Source organism: Anabrus simplex, chromosome 1 (genome assembly GCF_040414725.1).
Source record: "Anabrus simplex isolate iqAnaSimp1 chromosome 1, ASM4041472v1, whole genome shotgun sequence".
NCBI lineage: Eukaryota > Metazoa > Arthropoda > Insecta > Orthoptera > Tettigoniidae > Anabrus > Anabrus simplex.
This window is the reverse complement of record NC_090265.1, coordinates 887,955,907-887,974,036: the sequence shown is the minus strand read 5'-3', so window position 1 is coordinate 887,974,036 and position 18,130 is coordinate 887,955,907. Positions and strand designations below refer to the sequence as shown.

General features: G+C 39.9%; 2 protein-coding genes across 2 annotated transcripts in view; both read left to right on the top strand.

Moving 5' to 3' along the window:
- Cth (Cystathionine gamma-lyase) overlaps positions 1-18,130 on the top strand; it is a 664,174-nt gene that overhangs the window by 410,703 nt on the left and 235,341 nt on the right. Inside the window, exon 11 of the mRNA XM_068225275.1 lies at positions 14,505-14,679. Coding sequence (XP_068081376.1) covers positions 14,505-14,679 — 175 coding nt within the window. The remainder of the gene's footprint in view (positions 1-14,504; positions 14,680-18,130) is intronic.
- LOC137501017 (uncharacterized) lies at positions 393-2,368 on the top strand. The gene is made up of 2 exons (XM_068227858.1): positions 393-471; positions 572-2,368. Exon 2 carries the CDS (start codon positions 585-587, stop codon positions 2,334-2,336), a length of 1,752 nt encoding a protein of 583 aa, XP_068083959.1. The 5' UTR covers positions 393-471; positions 572-584; the 3' UTR covers positions 2,337-2,368.

Here is an 18,130-nt window from a genome sequence, read left to right as displayed (position 1 = left end):
GTTGTTATATTGCTTTGCTCAAGGTTTTCTGTTCTATATTTTCATTCCCTGTAAGTGGGTCTAAATTTTTGGCAATGTCTTGTGATTTGTTTTGTAATTCGGACTAGTGGAAATGCGCTAATTTTCTTTCTTTATACAATATGTAAGTACGTAGCCTGTATCTTGTATTTTTTAATGTCCTTTTAAACAGACATTGCGCATCTTTGAGTGCTTCCCTAATAAAGAAAACTGTGAAACGGTATTTATTCCCGCAGCCTCTGTACTTGCTTCATCACAAGCCCACTCGATTTGGTCGCTTACAATATGGCGGACGTGGCTTTCAAGTAGATTCAAATATGGCGGTCCAATAGCCACTCTATAGTCCTCTTTCTAGCTCATTGCATTTTGGTGACCTGTGAATGAAGTCAGACAAAAAGTGTCACAATACCACATTATAGGCATATAATTCAGCCGTTTTCGGACTGTTAGTTGGTAAGTGAATGCATTGTCATCCGATTTATGTATTTGCAAAGGCTAAAGTTTGTCGTGAGGATGAGTACTGATCTATTAATTGAATTATTGTATTTTGCAGGGTGAAGTCGATCATGCCGCGAACGTACGTAAAGAAGATGGGCAGGGAGGGAAAAAGGAACTACAGTGCAGTATATCTGGAAAATGCCATTCGGGAAGTGAAGAAAGGAAAGTTGAGCATTCGTAAAGCATCCGAGTGTTACGGTGTGCCTTATACAACGCTAAATGAGTGGGTGAAGGGCAAACGTAAAAACAGTTATGGTGGGCAGCCTGTTCTAAATTCAAAAGACGAAGAATGTTTAGTACATGGATTGATCAAGTGTGGAGAGTGGGGTTTTCCTTTGAAACGACATGATGTGAGAAATGTTGTACAGGGGTATTTGAATCGTTCTGGGCGAGTTGAGAAACGTTTTAAGAACAATAAACCAGGAAGAGACTGGTTCTTAGGCTTTATAAAAAGAAACCAGGAGCTTACTGAAAGATTAGTGCAAAATATCAAGAGGAGTCGTGCTGGAATTAGTGAGGAAGTTATTCATGATTATTTTGATAATCTGGAGGTATACGTTGCAGATATGCCTCCTAGTAACATAATAAACTTTGATGAGACCAACTTTACAGATGACCCAGGCCAAAGTAAAGCACTGGTTAAAAGAGGAGTAAAGCATGCAGAGAAAATCATGGATTCGTCCAAGACAAGTGTTAGTGTCATGATTGCAGCTACAGCTGAAGGTGTTGTTTTGCCACCATATGTGGTATATAAAGCAAAGTATCTCTACCCAACATGGATTGAAAATGGCATTCCTGGCAGTGGGTATAACAGGAACACAAACGGTTGGTTTGACCTTGAGATATTTGAAGACTGGTTTGAGAAAATTCTGCTCCCGTTTGCTCGTAAGCTGAACGGTAGAAAAGTACTGATTGGAGACAACCTCTCAAGTCATCTTTCTCTCCATGTTATTCAGTTGTGTGAAGAGAACGAAATTGACTTCATTTTACTTCCACCAAATACCACCCACATTTGCCAACCACTTGATGTAGCCTTCTTCCACCCACTAAAAGGAGCTTGGAGAAAGTGCTTAGAAGAATGGAAAATGAAAAACAGAGGAATCTTGCCTAAGTGTGAGTTTCCTAAGATGCTGAAGAGGACCTTCGAGGAAGTGGGTGTTCACCTATCATCCAACGTTGTGGCAGGATTCGCAGCATGTGGCATTGTTCCTCTAAATCGAGAAGCTGTCCTTAAAAAACTTCCAAAATCTCCGAGGGAAAATGAAGGATTGGAAAGACGGTGGAGTGACACATTGGTGGACCACTTAAAGGAATTAAGGAAGGAAACCACTGGAAGTACCGAGAAACGCCCAAGGCAAAAACGTCTCAATGTTGCAGCTGGCAAGGGAATAGTAGTTCGTGATCTCGTAGAGTCGGGTGATGATATGCATTCAAGATCATCAAACGAGAACCAGTTGCATTCTGATTCAGAGCTATTTGTCGAGGATGATACCGGTAGGTCTAGTGTCATAGATTATGGTGGAACTACGGAAGAAGGTGAAAACTGTAGTTCTTACAAGAGTGGTGAATTTGTATTGGTATCATTTCCGACTGGTAGCAGGAACAGACATTTTATAGGTCAAATAATTCAGATGGCTGAAAGTGACGCTGAAGTCAGCTATTTAAGGAAAAGAGGATCCAAGCAGGTTCATTTTGTATTTCCAGATGTTCCTGATGTAGACAAGACTCCCCTCACGCAAATTGTAACAAAAGTGAAGCCTAAGGGCATCGGTCGTGGACGCTACATTTTCCCAGATATTGACATTTCAAAAATTGAGTGAAAATTCTTCATGATGTAAGATAATTGTTTGTATAGTGGCTGTTTTTTAAATGAAAATACAATGTTCTAAGCATAAAATATTCTATTTGTTAATTTACATATATGTTAGGTCCTTGAAGAACACCCTCTAGTATTTTTAAAATGAATGAAAACATAGCCTACCATACCTCTAGAGCTATTTCAACTTAAAAATTGGTCGGTTTCACCCCAGTACCTGGGTGAAGCCGTTATATGCCTTTAAAAAAGCAGTGATCGACTTTTCAATTAAAATAACTCCAAAAGTACAATAGGCTATGTCTATATTCAGGATTAGATATAATGTTGAAATGCTAAGGATTACATGTATTTTTTTTTAAACGAATTCTTCAATATATTCCCCCTAAAATAAAAGAAAAACTACATTTTTTGATCGACTTCACCCCTTCTGACGGTATTTCAAAATACTTTGCCATCACCCTCTGAAGACCCTTTTTGTCATGTACTATGGATCCATCTTCCCTCTCTAATGCCTTGATTTTTTCTTGATTTATTTATTCTTTTTGATTTTATTACTCTGTATAATCGTTTCTGATTTTCTTGATTATCTTGCTCGATTTTGTTGGTAAACTCTCCCCAACATTTCTCCTTTTCTTCCTTGATACTCCTCTTTACTTGTAGTTTCAATCTTTTGTATTCCACATTGTAACCTTTCTATCTTATTCTCATCCCTCTGATATGTTTTTTTGCTTTTCCTTATCCATTTCTTTCTTCACTTTATTCCTTTCTTTTATTTCTGTTTTTTATATTGTCTGTCCACCATTGTGTCTCCTTTCCCTTAACCTTTGCTTTTGTTTTCCCGCATACCTCAATTGCTGCTTCCATAAATGTCTGTCTTAAATTGTCCCACTCTTCTTCTTCACTTCGTATATATGTGTTAGGCAACTTCCTGTTTATACAATATTGGAATGCCATTTTTTTATCCTCCTTCTCCAATTCCAAAATCTTGATCTTTGGTTTCTTCTTCAATACAATTTTAGAGAATTTTACTTGTTTTAATTCCACAATCAATAATCTATGATCACTTTCCCTACTTTCACTAGGGATTATCTTCGTATTCATGACGTATCTCCCCCATTCTCGGTCTGTTATAAAATTGATGAGTGTTCCATACTGTCCATCCCAATTATATCGGCTGATCTTATGGCTATTGCTCTTCATAAACCATGTGTTCTTTATTATCAGGTTATTCAACAGTTTCTCTCCATCTTCATTTCTATCACCATAAAAACTAGGCTATCCTCGACTGAATCAACCCCCCAGTTCTCAGGGGAATTCACAACTGCAGAAATATCAACAGCTCTAAAAGAAACAAAACCAGGCAAAGCAGCAGCAGTGGATGGAATATATCCAGAATTCCTGAAACATTGTGGACCTAGAACTCTACACTGGTTACTTATGTTCTTTAATGACATCTTAAGAAATGGTAGGCTTCCATCTTTGCTTAAGAGAACTAAAATAGTTGCCATTCTAAAGCCCAGAAAAAGTGGAGATAGTCCTGAAGATTATAGGCCAATAGCACTCTTAAGTATTTGCTACAAGTTAATGGAGAGAATGATTTACAACAGAATCTCAACCACAGCCTTCCAACACATACCAACTGAACAAGCAGGATTCCGACCTAACCAAAGCTGCTGTGACCAGGTCTTGGCACTCACCAGCCACACTGAGAACGGATCTCAAGACAAGAAGAAGACCATCGCTGTTTTTGTGGACTTGACATCAGTTTATGACACAGTATGGCGCTTGCAACACTGCTGAACAACATGCTATGCAAGAGAGCGTTTGAAATACATTTAAACGGCAATAAGAGTAAGCCCTATATACTAAACGATGGTTTACCCCAAGGATCAGTTCTTGCTCCTCTACTGTTCAGCATCTATACTGCAGATCTTCCAGAAACTACTTCCAGGAAATTCAAATATGCAGATGACATAGCTCTGGCTGCCCAATCGAGTGACTTCAAAACAGCAGAAATTACACTCACAAAGGATCTCCATAACCTGAACAAATATTTCAGTACATGGCGACTCAAACCTAACTTGAAAAAAACTGAAGTAAGCTGCTTCCACCTAGACAACCAAAAAGCCAACTATGTACCTCAAGTCGAATTCAAAGGCCAAAAACTTAAGTATAACCCATATTCAAAGTATCTGGGCATCACAATGGATCGGACACTTTCATACAAGCAACACCTCTCTAACACTGCAGCCAAGATAAAAACAAGGAACAACATATTACACAAGCTCAGTGGAACAGGATGGGGAGCAAACGCAACAGTACTACGAACATCAGCTCTTGCCTTGATCTATCCGGTTGCAGAATACTGCTGCCCTGTGTGGCTTAACAGGGTATATACTTCAAAAGTTGATACACAACTGAATGATACCTTGAGGACAATATCAGGCACCATCAAATCAACACCCCTAACATGGTTACCCGTTTTATCCAACATCCATCCCCCTCACATACGAAGAGAACTGGCTCTTGTAAGAGAATGGCAGAAATGTCGCAGTAATCCTCAACTGCCCTTACATCAGGACTGCAATCCTCAGAAACCGAAGAGATTAAAGTCCAGAAACTCATCATGGAAGTTAGGCGAGAAGCTCCTAGAAACATATTTTGATGCTGATGAGATCTGGCACAAAGAATGGACCTCTTCAAATCCTGACCACCTGGGTTTAATCCACCATCCTTGTAGAGCTCCTCCTGGTTTCAACTTACAGAGAAGGGAATGAACATCTCTAAACAGAATCAGGACAAACCATGGCAGGTGTAAATTCTGGCTTCATGAGTGCGGAAAATCTGAAGACCCATTCTGCGACTGTGATAATGTGCCTCAGACCATCCAGCACGTTGTTATGGACTGCCGAAAAATAAGATTCAATGAATCTGTTCAAGAATTACATAGTGCCTCTACAGAAGCGGTGGACTGGCTGAAAAGTCTGGACATTAAGTTTTGAATGCTGACTTGTAAATTACATACTTATTTAAGAAATATGTATTTATAATGTATCCTTGTTTTGCCATATGAAATAATAATAATAATAATAATAATAATAATAATAATAATAATAATAATTCTTTTTTGGCGAGGGAGTGTGGAAAATCTTTCATAAGACGCTTGTGAGGGTCCGCACTCAACAAGTGTGTGGAGATTCTTACCCACTAAAAACCACACTCCCTTTTCCCACGACGTTTATCTCCGCCCCGGAAACCGCTCTCGCATTACTTCAGGACGGATGTCGTGCTTAATGCATCTTGTGCTTCATCTTCCTTCTTCTGCTTTACTGTCTGTCGTAATCATCCAGGTCCTTCTTCTTCTGACGCAGAATATTTTCTACGTAAACTGCCACCTGGTCCCAAGATTCTTGACTTTGTAGCATTACTGACACAATCCCTTCTGGCGTCATTTCTCCCTGCATAACTTCTAAGCATCTTCTTTGCGGCAGCCAATGAACACACACAAAGAAAGTATGTAATACGTCATCGATATCACCGCAGTATATGCACGCCGGACTAGTTGCTAGCCCTAGTCTATGAAGAAATTTTCGGAAGTATCCATGACCTGTCAAGAACTGTGTGAGATAGTAGTTCACCTCACCATGGTTTCGGCCAACCCATACGCCCAGAGAAGGTATCAATCTTTTAGTCCATTTTCCTCTAAAATCATCTTCCCATCTTGTTTGCCATCGTTGCATTCTGCGACTAAGAGCCAAAGCCTTTGCCCTTTTCCTTCCTAGCTCTTCTTGTGTGAACCAAATTTCTTGTCTTTCGAAGGCCAACAAGTCAATAGGAGCTACTGCTGCTACTACTAGAATCGCAGGTTCTGATACTGTACGATATGCGCAAGCAATTCGTAAAGCTGCTCTCCGTTGTACAGCCGCAATTCTTTTCCGATATTTCGCAATGTTTAATGATTCAGCCCAAATTTCCGAACCGTATAGCAGTATCGATTGAATAATAATAATAATAATAATAACAACAACTCACTGGAAGAGATCATGTGTAGTGGAGCTCCGCGATCTTAACATCTTTTCTTGCGTTCTGTGTAGTGTTAATGGGTATCAGGGAGTATTTGAGCATTTAATTGGTGTGGTGGTTGTGTGAACGTGTTATCTTAAGAGTCTAGAGCTTGTTTTAGTTTATTTGAGGGCATAATTTTATTTCATTTTATTGCCCTAAGTGCCTCCATGCTGGATTTTGCTACAATTGCTCCATAGATAAATTACTAAGAGAGTATTTTGGTTGCTAACCTTGCCCTAACAACCACCCACTCGCTAAATTTTCTTGGTCTCCATAGATACTACCAACTAGATATATAACTCCACTCTTCCATTGAGGCGTTTCTAAGGCAACAGATCTTTGCCTACTGCTGGAAGCCATCTTGGTGGTCTGCGATAATACAATAATAAACACCAGCTACCCGTACGGATTAACAACCCTTACGATGAGAGTGAATCAGACATCAGTGATTCGCTCGCCCTGGGCTCATGCCCCCCAGCTAAAATCAACCATGAATGTAGCATGATGGAAACAACAGCAACAAAGCAACTACCTCAGTCCTGAGCTGACAACAGCAAAGGTAAACCTGGTCATTTGGATTCTGGGGGACCAGGACATCATGCTGGGAAGAGTCGGAGCTTCCCAAAACTCCTCAAACCTAAGGAAACCAAATTCATTGGTACACTAAACGCACAAACGCTGACCAAAATAGGGAAACTCAAGACAGTCACGGATACTTGTGACAGATTTAGGATTCTGATACTTGCAATACAAGAAACACGATTTCGCGACTCCGATCATTTTGACTCCTGTGGTTACCGCTTCTACAAGGGGAAGCCAGCAACAAAAGTGCCAAATAGCAACCTATATGTGTTGGGAACTGGATTCCTAGTACACAACAGCATCCAGAACTCTGTGATAAATTTCACGTCACCTTCAGAACGCCTCTCCTTGCTCACAGTTAAATGCGCCAATAAAGCCTATACACTAATTAATGCACACGCTCCAGTTAACAGTGAACCTGACAAAAACAAGGTTGAAAAATTTTGGTCACAACTCGAACGGGCACTTACCAAGATACCTCAGCATCATGTAAAAATCCTCCTTGGAGATTTTAATGCGCAAATCGGCAGAGAAAGGGAACACAGGCATATTACTGGATGTTTCTCAGCACACAAGAAGACTAACGCAAATGGACACCGTTTAATCAACGTATGTGGAATGGCAAACCTCCAGCTGATGTCCACACACTTTAAGAAACCTCCACAAAAAATGACCACATGGAAATCACTGATCAGTCACCTAGGCGAATACCAGATCGACCATGTAGCAATTACCAGAAAATTTTCCCCTGAAATTATGAACATCAGGGTACGCAAAGGTTATGTAGAGTCAGACCACCACCTCTCACAAATCAAAATCCGTTTCAGACCCAACCGAACGAAATGCCAAAAACATGCAAGAACATGCACGAGTTTGCCCTGTCATTGTGTGCAAATGCAAAAATATGGGATGCACTCCTTGAGACTATCCAAGAATCATCTAGGAAACTTGGCCAACCACCCCGTAAACGGAAACATAGATGGTGGACTTCGGATTGTGACAGAGCACTGGAAACACGTATGCGAGCCTGGAAGAATTGGCACAGTCATCAAACACCAGAGAATTGGCATATCTTTTCAGAAACTCAGAAGCAAACGTCCAAAATACTCAGACGAATTAAACGTGCATATCATAACAAGAGATTAGAGGAGATCGATAATGACTTCAAACGGAATAACACGAGAAATTGCTACAAAACTTTTCGCGAAGAACTGACCAGCTACAAGCCACCCACTCTTTCTTTTCGACGCCCTGACGGAACTCTCGAGACAAATACAAAGGCTAACTGTGACATCCTGAAACAACACTTCAAAAAGTTACACAACTGCGAATCACCAACTGAGAAACTTCAATTCCACATACCCACTCCAAACCCAGATTCCCTTCCACCGACTCATGAGGATATAAGGAGCATCATATTACATCTCAAAAACAATGAAGCACCAGGAGAAGATGGTGTAATCGCGGAGATGCTGAAGATTGGAGGGGATCAAATGATCGACCAATTGCAGGTCATCATTGCGAACATATGGGAAAGTGAAGTCATACCTGTAGACTGGAAAACTGCCCTGATCCATCCACTGCATAAGAAAGGTGACAAGATGGATCCAAACAACTACCGAGGTATTTCTCTTCTGTCAATAGCATACAAAATTCTTTCACGTGCTCTGCTTACCAGATTGGAACAACAGACAGAAGATAAGATCGGCGAATACCAGGCGGGCTTCCGTCCACATCGATCATGCGTGGAACAGATCTGGAACCTGAAGATACGACTCAATAGACCGTGGTACTCTGTTCAATGTTCTTCGAGAATACGGTGTTGATAACAAAACAGTCACGTTAATCCAACAAACCTTAACAGATACAACCTCTAAGGTGAAGTTCATGGGTGAAATCTCTGCACCCTTTGAAATAAAAACAGGCGTTAGACAAGGTGATGGATTGTCCCCACTTCTGTTCAACCTAGTACTGGATAAGGTCATTAAAACATGGGAGAAAGAAGTACCCGGAATAAACATGGGAACGAAAAGTAAACGGATTAACATTAAATGCCTTGCCTTTGCTGACGATCTAGCAATAATTACCCAGACTCCCGAAGAAGCCAGGCACGCCATCGAGAAGCTTCACGAGATTGCAATCAAAACTGGTCTCCACATCTCGTATGAAAAAACGCAATACATGGACTCCAAGTGCACACACCTAACATCACTAGCGACCAAATATGGCAACATTTTACAAGTTAAACAATTCCAGTACTTGGGTGAAATTATTGGTGATTCAGGCAATGAAAAAGCAGCCAACAAAATGCGCGCAGAAAAACTACGTAAAGCATACCTAATCACCTGGAACTTCTACAATAAGAAATCAATATCCACAAAAGCCAAACTCCGACACTACCACACCGTTGTCCTCCCTGAGGCACTCTACGCAACTGAGACATCAGCACTTACCATTAACATCAAGGACATTGAGAAAATTGAACGACAGGTACTGAGGAAGATATTCGGACCCAAGTTTCAAGAGGGTAAATGGATGCGAAGAAGCTCGGAAGAACTCTATGCATTAACTGAGCGATTCTCTTCAGTCGCATGCAAATGGCGTATGAAATTTTATGGACATTTAGCACGAATGGATGACTCACGACTAAGAAGATATTTCTTATTATCAATGGAAACCGACAATCCAAAGCTCGCTTGCTAGTGGATGCACAAAAGGACCTCGCAGAAGTCGACGTTGATCCAATGGCAACCACAAGGAATACATACAGACAAAAGATCAACAGCCATAAATTTGCACCCAAGAATCCATCTGAGAAAAGCTTGAAACTCAAAAACTCGTGGACACAAGAAAGACGGCAGGCCCATAGTGAAAAGATGAGGAAGTTTTGGGAAGGTAAGAAGAACAAGAAGATGAAGAATACCAATGCTATTTAATGGTTCCACGTGCTCCTTAAGGGGCTAAACGAATGTATATATAATAATAATAATAATAATAATAATAATAATAATAATAATAACCATACCCATGTGGGCCAAGGACATTCTCATATCTCATTCTATCAGTTCCCACATGAGCATTCAGATCTCCCATTATCATGATCCCATCTCCAACAATATGTGTTTCCAGTTCATTGAGGGACTCTCTTTTTTCTTCCATGTTACATCCTGTCTGTGGAGCATATACCTGTATTATCTTCAGTAGCTCCTTGTTTACATGTATGTGCATTATTATAATTCTTTCATTTACATACTCAACTTCAGCTATTGGTTCGACATTCTGATTCACTATGGGCCGATTGTCTAAACCATTTTATCTTAGATCAGAGACAAAATTGATCTTGGTTCATGCAAAACCCGGACATTTGTATTGTATAAATGTTAATCTGAGATCAATTCGCACTGAACTAAGATCAACTTTGACTGAAGAAATTTCTCCAATCAAACTCTTTGATCTTAGTTCAAGGAGTTCTTTCTACTTGAGATACAAGAACAGCTGATTGTTAATAAAATATTACCTGTGTTGTTACAGTAAATGGTTAAAAAACATACTGAAGTCTAACCTCATACATTGCTAGCTATAGTTGTTGTCCATACATAGGCAATATTATGCTTCTTTTACTGCAGTGTAATGTAATAATTCTATAATATAACCTCGATAAGTTGCTTACATTATTATCTTATCTCGTTCGTATTTTACAGATGTTTAATTACTCTGATTTCTCGGATATATCTTCTGATGATGAAAATGATTAATTTCGTCTGGCTCCCCGTGTGTTCTATGAAAGAGGAAATCCAGTGAGAGAACTGAGTGATAAGAAGTTTAAACTGAGGGATTGCTTGGGAAAAGATACCGTGGAACAGCTAGAACTCAGGTTGCGTGATATTCTAGTTAAAACTACTAACAGAAACAAACCTTTGTCTCCAATGCACATGTTATTACTAATTTTGAGATTCTTTGCCACGGGAAGTTTTCAGTTAGTTGTTGGTGATTTACTGCATGTAGAAGCAGTGGCAGTCTGCAGAGCCATTCATCATGTATCTAATCTTATTGATGCACTGAAACACAAGTTTATCAAAATGCCTTCCGAACAAATTGACGTGAGGAAAATCATGCATGATTTTTTTCAATGTACAACACTTCCCTGGTGTTCTAGGTGCTATAGATTGTACCCACATACCTATAATATCTCCTGGGGGTGATAATGCAGAAGTTTATAAGAATCATCATGGATGTTTTTCGTTAAATGTTCAAGTTATTTGTGATGCTCGGCTCAGGTCCCTAAGTATCGTAGCAAGATGGCTAGGATCTGCTCACGATAGCAATATCTTCATTAATTTACGAGTGCATGCTCAGTTTGAAACAGGAGACATTCCAGAAGGCATAGGCCTACTTCTAGGAGACAATGGCTATCAGTGTTGTCGTTACCTGCTGATTCCAGTACTTCATGCCGAAACAGCTGCAGAGCGAGCTTATATTCGAGCCCATAAAGCAACCAGGTCAGCAATAGAAAGAACATTTGGGGTTGCGTAAAGACGGTTCCCTTGTCTCAGTATGAGGCTAAGAGTGAAGTTACCTTGTGTTTTTTTAGAATTGGCTTTATGTCGCACCGACACAGATAGATTTTATGCTGACGATGGGATAGGAAAGGCCTAGGAGTGGGAAGGAAGCAGCCGTGGCCTTAATTAAGGTACAGCACCAGCATTTACCTGGAGTGAAAATGGGAAACCACATAAAACCATCTTCTGGGTTACCGACAGTGGGGCTCGAACCCACTATCTCCCAGATTCAAGCTCACAGCTGCGCGCCCCTAACCACATGGCCAGTTCGCCCGGTATGATTTCAACTAGGGCATCCTTGTCCTCCTTGGAATAATTAGAACGGTCATTTTTCTGCTTCATTTCAGTCATTTTTTCTTTCTTTCTTTCTTTCTTCCTTTCGGCACACAGAATACGAAAGAAAAGAGATTCAGGCTGCTCAACGCGACTTGCGATACTCAGCTGTTCCTGCACTGTTGCCAAGCGCTCACATATGAACTGGGATCAAAACTGAATTCCGGTTAGTTGATCTTAGATCAGTGTTATACAGCACGATACCCTGATCTCAGATCACTTTCTGAATTTAGATTAAAATTGATCTCCAGTCAATGATGTTTATACAATCGGCCCTACAAATCCCACTCCATTTCTTTTCTCTTTACTATTACCCATTCAGTACAAGGTGTACCCCTTTCTTAGTTTCTTCACTCCTTTCCCTTTCCATTCTATTTCACTTAATCCCAGGATGTCAAGTTTTTGTCTCTCCATTAGGTGAATCAATTCACTTTCCTTCCCATTCATTGTTAAAATATTTATTGTTCCAAATCGGGTTTTGTTCTCTGATCTAACACTTGCAAGAACATCAGGATTACCATCATACTGTGCAACTGTAGTCAGAGACTTGTCAATTCCATTTCCATTTTTAAACTTCCATCCTCGGTTTGTATTGTAGTTGAAAGCAAGTACAAATTTACTCATCTGCTGAACTGCTAATCTTAACGCATCTGAGATTATTCTTTCGGGGTTTACTCAGTTAGCCTTTGAAGATCCCTCTTCACCACAAGGCAGTGGTTTTCACTTCTAATTTTCCCCAGAAGAGGGTGGGTTGCCTCATCCACCATCTTCGCCATTCCAAAGGTCTCCTCCTCTGCCTAAGATGCTGTTAATGTCTTCACCTGTAACTCTGGACATGGGTTCCACGTTATACCCCGTGAGACTGGGTCCCTGCCTGAACTTAGCTCTCCTTCACACCGGCCTACTGATGTGGAGGATATCCACCCCTACAACGAGGATGCGCCAGGCAAGAATTACTCAAGTGAAGGATAGGGAAGATGACCCTATCTCCCGTGAGCCGGGTTAATGGTTGTGTATGATGCCACAACCAATGGTCTATTGTAGTGAAAAGATGTTTTGTGTAATGCATATGTTGCCCCACTGCTGAAAATCTGTCTATTTTATTGCATTAACGTGTTCAAAGTATCTAATTTTGAAGTTACGACCAGTGTGACCTATGCAAGAAGAGTTGCAGTTGTTGCATTTAAAACGGTATACGCCAAAATGAGATACTTTGAACACGTTAATGCAATAAAATACAACAGATTTTCAGCAGTGGGGCAATATATGCATGACACAAAACATATTTTCAATACAATAGACCAGGATATCGGAATTCTTAGCACTCTAAATAAAGGCCCTCTCCTAGACATCACTGAAAACTGTTTTATACACCTTGACCAGTTTTTCAACCCAAACCTTAACCTGAATGATCTTTCCGAAGAGCCTAGTGCCCTTTTTGATTTTCTCATCTCCATTTTAACTAACCTCAAGTCAACAAGTAAGTGATCAATCTTTCACAATTTACACAATACCCTCTCATGCTACTTGCCCCTTCCAAAACACCCCTATGATCCTCCTTAGATATTCTCCCCCCCAGCTTCTTTTCCTTTCCCTCTCACCCTCTAATAAGTGCTCATTATTCCCCACCCTTTTCTCTATTTATCATCTCCCATCCATTTATCAATCACCATGGCAAGCTGTTCGAGTTCAGCCTCACACTGTAATTCCTTTAAATTTTCTTCCTATTTTTTAAATATTTTAATTTGGTTTTATTCTTTTTTCAATGATTCAGATTCTTTTTAAGTTTTATATATCCGCTTTGAATTGTTGAAATTAAGTCCTATACTGTATTCCTTAGACTGCAATTACATCGCTTTCTACTCTTCGGCCGAAAAAACAAATGCCTACAAGACCTTGCCTAGCATACCACAAGTTCAATTTCATAACAAGTTATTCTTCAAGTTGTCATCTTAGAACAAGTCCTTTAACTCGTTATTGACCTTTAATATGTCTTCATATGTGAATGTAACTCAACAAGATTGTACAAGACCTGCTTATTAACTTCAACTGGAATTGTTTCAGCAAAAATAGTGTTTTTCTTTTTACTCTTTTTGACTGTGATCATTGTGTTATGTATTTTTAGAACTTTATGATTTAATTTTTGCACTGCTTTGCTAACTGGCTGATGATGACACTTCAAATGTGTTGAAACCAGTCCCAAATGAACAGGTTGTAACTTCTATTTGATTCAACTTAATAACAGAGTATTGAAAAGGTGGATCCTTCCTTCTATTTAATATTGTATATTTCTCTATTCAATACAGAACAATCATGAATTTTTTAACTTTAAAAGCAAATAACCTACTTCCTCACTGCTGTCGTTGTATAGTATGTATTCCTATGAAACAGCTTAATTTTTATAATATTTATTTCAGATTCAAACAAGCATATAAGTAAATTTCATGTAACTTATTCCTAATTCTTGATGCTCTTAACAGCATTAAACAAAGAAAATGAAAATACATTAAAATACCTTTATATTGCAAGTGGAAAACTGCCTTCTAAAATCATATGTGGAATTTTGTTGTTTCTTGTTTGATTCCCATGTCTGTTAGTATGGCAACACTGACATTGATAATGTTATCTCTTAGGACTACCTTCCCACCCACAACACCGACTAGCAAAATCTCAGAGCTATGGACACAGTGGAATGCTGTCCTTTTATATCAAGGGTGGCCTGGAAGAATCACAGAGGTTCCTTAGTTCATTGAAGGTGTTCACTCTGGGTGCCAGCCTAGGTAGTTTTAAAAGTCTTGCTCTGCTGTCGTAAGTCTGATTTTATTTATAACTAGCTGTAGTACCTGGCTCTGCTCAGATACTTTTTTGAAGGTTTCATTTTCATTTTAAGATTTACCTGTTTGAAGTGAGTTTTTGTAAACTTCTTTATTGTGATGTTGATCAATATTTTACGAACTCTTTTGCAGATTTAGAGTTATTGTTACGGTATGTGTTTAATTCTTTTCTTTTCAGTTTGAGTATTTAGTTTTGTGTTAAACTTTGTCCATGTGGCAGCCCATATGTCTGGGAAGTAGATGATCCTTTCAAATAAATAATAAAAGTAAGTTGTAACTGTATGTATTTACGCGTTGCATACAGATAGATGTGGATGATTCCAGTTGTCACTGGGACTGTCACCAATCAGCCTAGCAACCCCAAAACTGGATTCAACACTCATTTCAGACATTTTCTTTTTCACCCCTTGTATGTCACAATTCATCTCAGCAACCCTCAAAACTATGGATTTGATAATAATAACTTATTGGTCATTTTCACATTTCACCCCCTTCCCTAAGGATGCTAGGAGTGTCTTGCCTCCACAGTACTTTTTTCCGGATAGTAAGTCATATCTGTACCAAGTTTGGTTGAGAGCTATGCTGGAACATACCTACATCCATAATCCTGGCTATTTTGGACATTCTTTTTCATCTCTTCTAAACCACCACATTGACAGGAATTGAACTTGGGCTTAAGTGGCACCGAGAGTGTCACTATTCATTTCATCAACCCAGAAAACTATGGATTAGACAGATTATTTTGCATACCAGCCCTTCCCCTAAGGGTATTAGGAGTGTCTCTCTCTTCCCCCCTCCCCACCAACACTTTTTTTTCCAGATAGTAATTCATATGTGTACCAAGTTTGGAACATACACATGTATGTCCATAATCTTGGTCATTTTCTCTTTCACCCGTTTTCAACCCCCATGCTGATGGGGGCTGAACAACATCTGGAGTGTAAACTATGGATTCAGTACTATTTTTGGTTACTTTTATATGGTACCACCTCTCCTCCTTCAACTAGGTTTGGGGGGGATGTGTGCTAGGGGTATCTTACCCCCAAAGTGTTCTTCTCCAGATAGTAAGTCATATGTGTACCACGTTTGATTGAAATTGCTGCAGTGGTTTAGGAGGAGGTGTCAAAAAATAAATAATTCCCAAGTACTTGTATTTGATTGTCTGTAAATCTTTCTATTTCAAAGTGAGCAGTCATGTTTCAACTTCATTAGGTAACATATTCAGTACGTTTATTAACAATTAATTTTCAGGCATCTATCCACTTTCAATCATTCATTAAGTGGTTTGGTGAAGGAAGCTCCTCCACCAACTTATGTACTTTTGTGTTTCTTCAATGCTGTCTCAATTTTGCTTCATTTCCTGTATATTATCTCTCACTAAGTCTCTATCTCAGGGGCGGCTATTGAGGGGTAGTAGGTGAAGTGGCACTTCACCGATTACAGTAAAACTCATTTAAATCTAAGAATTTCATTTTTTGTCCGTATTGTTAAGAAATTTTTCAAGGAACCACTCAAAAATCTTCTTAAGCAGGAAACTTTTTAAAAGGGGCAATACCTGAAAACTTATACACTGAAATACATGAAAAACACAAAGTCAGCAGATATTCTTGTTTGTGAATGATACCAAAATAGGCTTATACAGTATATACCTATATAAAAATAGACATGTGTGTCCATAAATTTCACCTTACAGCCAAAACTACCCACCGGAGACCACTGGTGTTTGTGTGTGATAGTAGCCTCGAGTTTCCCATCGTGCACTATGGTGGTTGCGTGTCGGTAGCTGTGGTGGTGTGGTAGACATGGGGGTTGAAAGTGGCCAACTACATATAAAAATAGACATGTGTGTTTGTTTATTTAACCTTCCAGCCACAACTATCCATCGCAGACTACTGGTGTTTGTGTGCGGTAGTAGCCTCAAGTTTCCCATCGTGCACTATAGTTGGTAGATGTAGTGGTGTGGTAGATGTAGGGGTTGAAAGTGGCTGACTAAATATAAAAATAGACATGTGTGCCCATATATTTCACCTTGGAGCCACAAATACCCACCGCAGACCACTGGTGTTTGTGTGTGGTAGTAGCCTCGAGTATCCCATCGTGCACTATAGTGGTTGTGTGTATGTAGCAGTGGTGGTGTGGGAGATATGGGGATTGAAATTGGCCGACTATATACAAAAAAAGACATGTGTGTTTGTATATATTTCACCTTGCAGCCACAACTACCCATCTCAGACCACTGGTGATTATGTGTGGTGGTAGCATCAAGTCCTGCATCGTGCACTATGGTGATTGCGGGTCGGTCGTTGTGGTGGTGTGGGAAATGTGGGGGGCTGAAAGTGGCCGACTGTATATAAAAATAGACGTGATAGTTCATATACTTCACCTAGGAGCTACAAATACCCACAGCAGACCACTGGTGTTTGTGTGTGTGGTAGTATCCTCGAGTTTTCCATCGCAGACTATAGTTGTTGCGTGTCGGTAGCTGTCATGATGTGTGACATATGGGGGTTGAAAGTGGCCAACTATATATATATAAAAATAGACATGCGTGTTCATATATTTCACCTTGCAGCCATAACTATCCATCACCGTTCACTAGTTTTTATGTGTAGAAGTAGCCTCAAATCTCTCCTGCCCCGCAGTGTAGGGGGCAACGCGTCCGCCTGTCACCCGGCGGCCTCGGGTTCGATTCCCGGCTGGGTCAGGGGTTCTTCATTGTAAATGATTAATATCCCTGGCTTGGGGACTGGGTGTTTGTGTCGTCCTTACCATTCCTTTCTTCACATTCAACACACTATGCTTCCACAATTCCACTTACACACAGGTTCCTATCATATGGTGAAAGTAGTGGTTAAAGATCTACAGAGGTCGACGCAATGAACAAATGTTTTTTTTTTTTTTTAAAGCCTCAAGTCTCCCATCATGCACTATAGTGGTTGTGTGTCAGTAGCTGTGGTGGTGTGGGAGATGTGGGGGTTGAAGGTTATCACCTATATATTAAAAATATATGTGTGTGTTCGTATATTTCACCTTGGAGCCACAAATACCCATCGCAGACCACTGGTGTTTCTGTGTGGTAGTAGCCTCGAGTCTCGCATCATGCACTATAGTGACTGTGTGTACGTATCTGTGGTGGTGTGGGAGATATGAGGGTTGAAAGTGGCTGACTATACATATAAATAGATGAGTGTGTGTCCATATATTTTATCCCACAGCTACATATACCCACCGCTGACCACGGGTGTTTGTGTGTGGTAATATCCTTGATTCTCCCATCGTACACTATAGTGGTTGCATGTCTGTAGCTGTGGTGGTATGAGAGATGTTGGGCTTGAAAGTGGCCGATTATACCATACATATAAATGGATGTGTGTGTTCGTATATTTCACATTGCAGCCACAACTACCCACCACAGACCACTGATG

What these genes read in the sequence shown, in the direction of transcription:
- LOC137501017 (XM_068227858.1), top strand. Translation starts at nt 585, where the DNA reads ATGCCGCGAACGTACGTAAAGAAGATGGGCAGGGAGGGAAAAAGGAAC.